The following is a 5683-nucleotide window of genomic DNA, read 5'->3' as shown; positions in this document are numbered from 1 at the left end:
TGTAAAAGTGAGGTTGTGTGCGTGTGTGTAAACCCGCATAACTTCTGAAGTTCACAACTGATTTTCTCCAAACTGGAAACTTACATTCCTTATGTTCCAGAGACGGTTTTAGACTCTTAAAAGTTTTCACATAATGTGTAGCAGGCTCTCTGGGAGCAGAAAACTCCCTTTCCTGAGTTATGGGGAGAAGGGAGGTAACTCTTTGCGAAGTAACTTTCAGAAATTGATTGTCTCCCCTACATCCATTGGTCAAAAAATTATCCAATCTCAATTGGCTGTGTGAAAGAGCAATACTGGCTCATAAAAAAAAAAACAGCACTGTAAGTAAAATTAATGAGCAATGCTGTAGTACTTTCCTGGAAGTCCTTAATCTATAAGCCAGTTGATACAATCTGAAATCCAGAATAGTTGGTAAATTATCCAACAGAATTTCTCAATTCATTGGATCCTCCAGGACTACTTTACCACAGACTGGAACTGTAAGTGGGAACTCCACTAATGTTATTGAGAAATTTGGATCCACCAACACTCTACAATGAGACCTGGTGGTAAAGAAGATGATGCCACACGTTATTGAGACCACCATTCTCTCTGGATGTGGAAAAGGAGAGGATGTTTACATATCCAGAATTTCTCTCATTCCATGGGGAGAGCAGAAATTCATTTTTCATTCAGAAGAGTGCAATTTCCTATTCGTATCAGCTTCGCAATCAGCTAACAATAAATCTCAGGTTCAAACACTGTCCGTGGTAGAACTTCACTAGGAAGAGTCATGCTTCTCACACGAGCAATTAAATGCAAAAAAAAAAATCTATTTGCATTTTCACCTTGAAAATGCATTTCATTGAAAATATTTCTTCTGATTCCTAGGTTTTAGATGTCGGAGATTACAAATATACGAAAAAAAAAAAAAATCCCATGACAATACTTTAAATAAATTTCAAAGTTGATATATGCTTCACTGAAATTTCACTGAAAATCTATGCATATGATGCCCAAAAGGGTTGTTTAATTCGTTTGACACATGCGCAAGCGAATTTAATACATGTGAACTACAATCAACGTTCTAGTAAATACGTGCGCGCGCGAGAATATATGTCTCACACATGCATGCACACACATTGTGTTATGCGATTTGCCCTCTGAGAATCATCTACGTTCACCAATATTAAATCACATCTTAAAGAGATTTATAGACGTCGTCTCATGTTGAGATGTCAAAATCAAAATAATACCCCGTTTCCCATATTCCTTTTAGCCAAATCTTGCAGATGGAAGATCGTGTACAAGAGTATAGTTTCATACCCGCATAAAACCTTTGATGCTGACGTGATTTATGGTTGACAACACAAACACACACACACACACACACACACGTGCGTATGTGTGTGTATGGAGAGAGATAGAGAGAGAAAGAAAGAAAGAAAGAAAGAAAGAAAGAAAGAACGAGCGAGAAAGAGAGAGAGAGAGAAACGGAGAGATAGAAGTTAAGCATAGAGAGAGACAGATAGCGAAAATTCCATATTTTAGAAAGTAGGAAAATACTTACTCCCAATATTCTTGTGCTGGAAGTGAAGCCTTGATGGCACACTCAGTCTGATTTACTATCTGAGTGTAGTTGAAAGTTTCATTTTGTTGTTTCTCTTGCAGGCATGTCAGGTTGGTGTATTCTACAAATGAGTATTATACATATATGTATATTAATAAACGTTTTCTTACATATATACACATATGCACTCATGCACACGCATACACACGCGAATCGCTCTGCTCCAGCTTGGCAAGACCAGTAGACCATGGTTTCTAGGTTTTTACCTTTCATCCTCGTATATCTTCTCTCTCTCTCTCTCTCTCTCTCTCTCTCTCTCTCTCTCTCTCTCTATGTATGTATACAATCATGCACGCATACACATATCTATACAACATCAATTTATAAACATAAGAAATTATTTGTATCATCATAAATAACATAACACTTTGCAATTATCACAGGAATGTCATAAACCTAGAAAACAAGAATTAATAGGCAATAAAATAGAAGACAAGAGGAGACAAACATACGTGCACGAGCGTGACTACATTAAATGAAAGGGAAAACATCCTAATAAAAGAATCATGCTCACAAAACTGTGTGAGTAGTATACTCCGAGTTGTAATATAGTGAAGAAAATTGAAGAATTTAGAATATTTATAGCATTAAAGTAATTATTGCTAGAAATCTTAAAAGTGAAAATTTAGGCCAATGGCTATTATTCGAGAACATGTACACAATTATTTGAGCATGAATTTATATGTACGTTTATGTACTTGTATGTGTTTGCAAGTAATATATATATATATATATATATATGTGTGCATTTTGATAGTAATACATTTTTTGTCATTATACATCTATAATAATAAATGACAAATTTGTGTGTTACTTTGTTACTTCAACTCCTCTGAGACTATCCAACAGACCTTGATGAAACTTGACACGTGTTTGGGGTTTATGTCCATGCGGTCACTTACGCACTTGGAATTTTTTAAAAATCGATTTTTAATCAGCATCGATTTTTCAAAAATCGTAAAATTTCGGCATTTTTCGCACTAACCATCGTGACATCAATTTGACGAAAAATGCCGAAATTTGACGAAAAATGTTCCATGGGTATAATCAGACTGCTTATTAGCGGTAATCTATTTAGCATTTACTAATTCTTCATTTCAATATGAATTGCTTTTGTTTGCTAAAACTTATTATTTCAATTTGTTGATCTAATTCCACAGCGTTTCAGGTTTTGATTAGGTAAAAGCATTTTATTTCTCAAGCAAAATTTAGGCATTTTACGCACATGCACAAAAGTGACAACGTCACGAGTTCGCTACCAGACTCAACTAATTTTTTCGTCAAATTGGTCCTAGCCATTCATTTTTATTGTGTACGTATCCCTATATTCCTCTATATGTATTCGTACCGTGTTATTTCCCCGTGTTTTTAACTTCTAACTTATATCAATGTCCCTTAAAGTCTTCCATTTCCAGCATATTTTGTTAATTTAAAACCCCGTAATTTGTTTATGTGTTCTCTGATTATTAATAGTATAGCTATATTTGCTGCTATTGTGCTTCATGTTTGTTTCACATACATTCATACATATCGTTGTACTATTTATAAACACTCCAGTTATACCCTCCATCTTTTTATACAACGACCTGTTCTCCAATCTTAATTATTTCATCCTATTAGGTCATAACTCGTTAATTTTATATGCTCAAGAAGGTGACATTTACAATTCTTTTATAAGTATACAAACATTCTTCTGTTCAACATGCAAAGAGATGTACTTCATATCTCGCCAAGAGGCATGTCTGTTAGGGAAATGAACTATTATGTTGTATTTAGAAGTAAAATCGTTTTGTATGACATAAAAATTATTACTCCTTAATTCATGCCACACAAAACATACAAAGATAAATAAATTTGAATAACTTATTTAAAAAAAATATGCTCAATTGTTTTCAATTTTAAAACTGAGAATAAAAGACTTTCAGGATTATTGTTAATATTAATTGAAAAAATAACAGAACCTATAGTTAAATTGTAACGGAATAGAACGTATGAATGCAATAAATATTCAGGAATTAGGAAGGTAAGAAAGAAAAACAATACAAATACGTTCAATACTCTAGTTTATATTTCAACACAATCAAAAAATACATGAGCATACAACATTAGACATGAAAACATTCCATTTTTGAAGCAAGCTTCAAGAATGAAAAAAAAATGTATTCGGTATGCATAAAGCAATCAAAAGCAAAGGATAAGCAAAAAATTGTTCGCGAGAATCAAATAGCTATTATAAAATCCAACAGTAATAATCAAAAACTATAATGACCCTAATTGCAGAATCAATATCAGATTTAAAAACACATTTTATAAATTTAAATCAATTTATATTTTCACTGTTAAAAAAAATTATTTCACCTATTCGTCAAAACATTTAATTTATGCTCTTCAAATGAAAACTACATAGGACAAACGAAACTAATCTTAAGAAACAGATTTACTATTCACCAGTAACAAATACAGCACTCTAACAATAGACAGATTCCACTAAGTTAACATTTAAACTTATATGCAAGAAATATATCCCCAAAATTCTAAGTTTTCCCATTTTACCTTTGCTTTGCCAAAATCACATAAAATATGGACATATAAAAACTTGTTTATTGAACAATACAAACTACTGCTGAATAAGCTGTAATAACATATAAAAATAATAGAGTTACTTCAAGTCCTTAAAAATCATGAAATCGTGAAACGAGTTAAATATAAATGAATCTTTTTACAGATTTCAAGTGCTTTTTCAGATTCTTTCCTTTGTGTGAGTGTGTATGTTAGCGTGTGTGTATGTGTGTTTGCGTGCGTGAGTGTGCATGCATGCATGTCTGTACATATAATATATGCGTGTGTGCGTGTACGTACATGTGTATGCGGGCATGCGTGTATGTGTGTGGGCGTGTGTATATGTATGTATGCATGTATGTACACACACATGCACGTATATGTTAGGGTGTATATATTATTGCGAATCATACAAAATTTACTATTTTCAACAAAGGTGATAGAGTTTAGAAGTACCGAAACTGGAAAGATATAGCTATTGGTTGCCTGGAAACACAGTCGGTAACACTGCCACCTACAAAACAACAGTTACATACTCCTGGTCACGTGTTGACTTAATTCTTCTTAGAAGCAAAATATAAAAGTAATACAATGTGAACTTACGTAAAACTGCCTTGACTTTTTCTGTTTCGTTCAAGATGGTATAGTCTGGTTTACTTAAGGTACATCGATTACTGTTCCATGTATTGTTGCAGGAAGACCAGGGTAATTTCGTATCGAGAGAGACAAATGACACCATCATATAATACACAGAATACATGATGATTACATTATAATAGATGGATACCATCAGAGATATAAGGGCCATGCCAAAACCGACACCTGTTGGAAAAATACAAAAGTCAACGAAGCAATCACTATGGTTTTATCTACATTTTACAAAAGATGGGTTTTTTTTATGATTAGGCGCAAATAGGTAAATACATACATACACACTTGTACATACATTCATACATACATACATTCATTCATTCATTCATACATACATGCATATGTACATTCGTACGTACGTACGTACAAGCACAGACCCACACATATAAACACATGCACATATTCCTATTCAAAAATGCATTCTAAAACTGAAACAATTTTTAGCTGTTTCTGAGACCCGGTCATTGCCACAGTTTTAATGCATTTGTTGTAAATAGAACAAATTTAAGGGGGAAAATAAAGAAGAGAAAGAAAAAAGAGGAACTGAAGTTGAAAGCAATAACTGAACAACAAATAAATTGTTCAAACAAGAGAAAAGTTCCTCAAACACGAGTGAAATCCTGACGGAAACAAAAGAAAACATGTGTATATTAAACAGTGATATAAAATACATGAACCATATAAGATGACAGAAAGAAAACAAACAAAACAACCGTCGAGGTTTATAAAATTTCAACCGATGCAGTGGATTTGTATCTGACCAAGTGACACAAGTGGGAGGTAGTAAGTTTCTACGACTCTATTAAGCTATAAAATGGAATACAGCGTGACAATTTTGATTTCTTCTTAAATTGTTGTGTGTGT

The 5683-nt window shown here is 33.2% G+C and overlaps 1 protein-coding gene across 2 annotated transcripts in view; it reads right to left on the bottom strand.

The window, feature by feature from the left end:
- LOC106872879 (sodium- and chloride-dependent glycine transporter 1) overlaps positions 1-5683 on the bottom strand; it is a 30970-nt gene that overhangs the window by 15705 nt on the left and 9582 nt on the right. For both annotated transcript variants that reach the window (XM_014920031.2, XM_014920030.2), the window contains exons 4-5: positions 4772-4990; positions 1550-1670 (exon numbers count right to left, since the gene is read on the bottom strand). In XM_014920031.2, the coding sequence (XP_014775517.1) occupies positions 1550-1670; positions 4772-4990 (340 nt within the window). The remainder of the gene's footprint in view (positions 1-1549; positions 1671-4771; positions 4991-5683) is intronic.

The sequence above is a fragment of the Octopus bimaculoides genome, chromosome 25 (genome assembly GCF_001194135.2).
Source record: "Octopus bimaculoides isolate UCB-OBI-ISO-001 chromosome 25, ASM119413v2, whole genome shotgun sequence".
Classification (NCBI taxonomy): domain Eukaryota; kingdom Metazoa; phylum Mollusca; class Cephalopoda; order Octopoda; family Octopodidae; genus Octopus; species Octopus bimaculoides.
The sequence above is the reverse complement of the archived record's forward strand: the minus strand, read 5'-3'. Positions and strand labels throughout refer to the sequence as shown.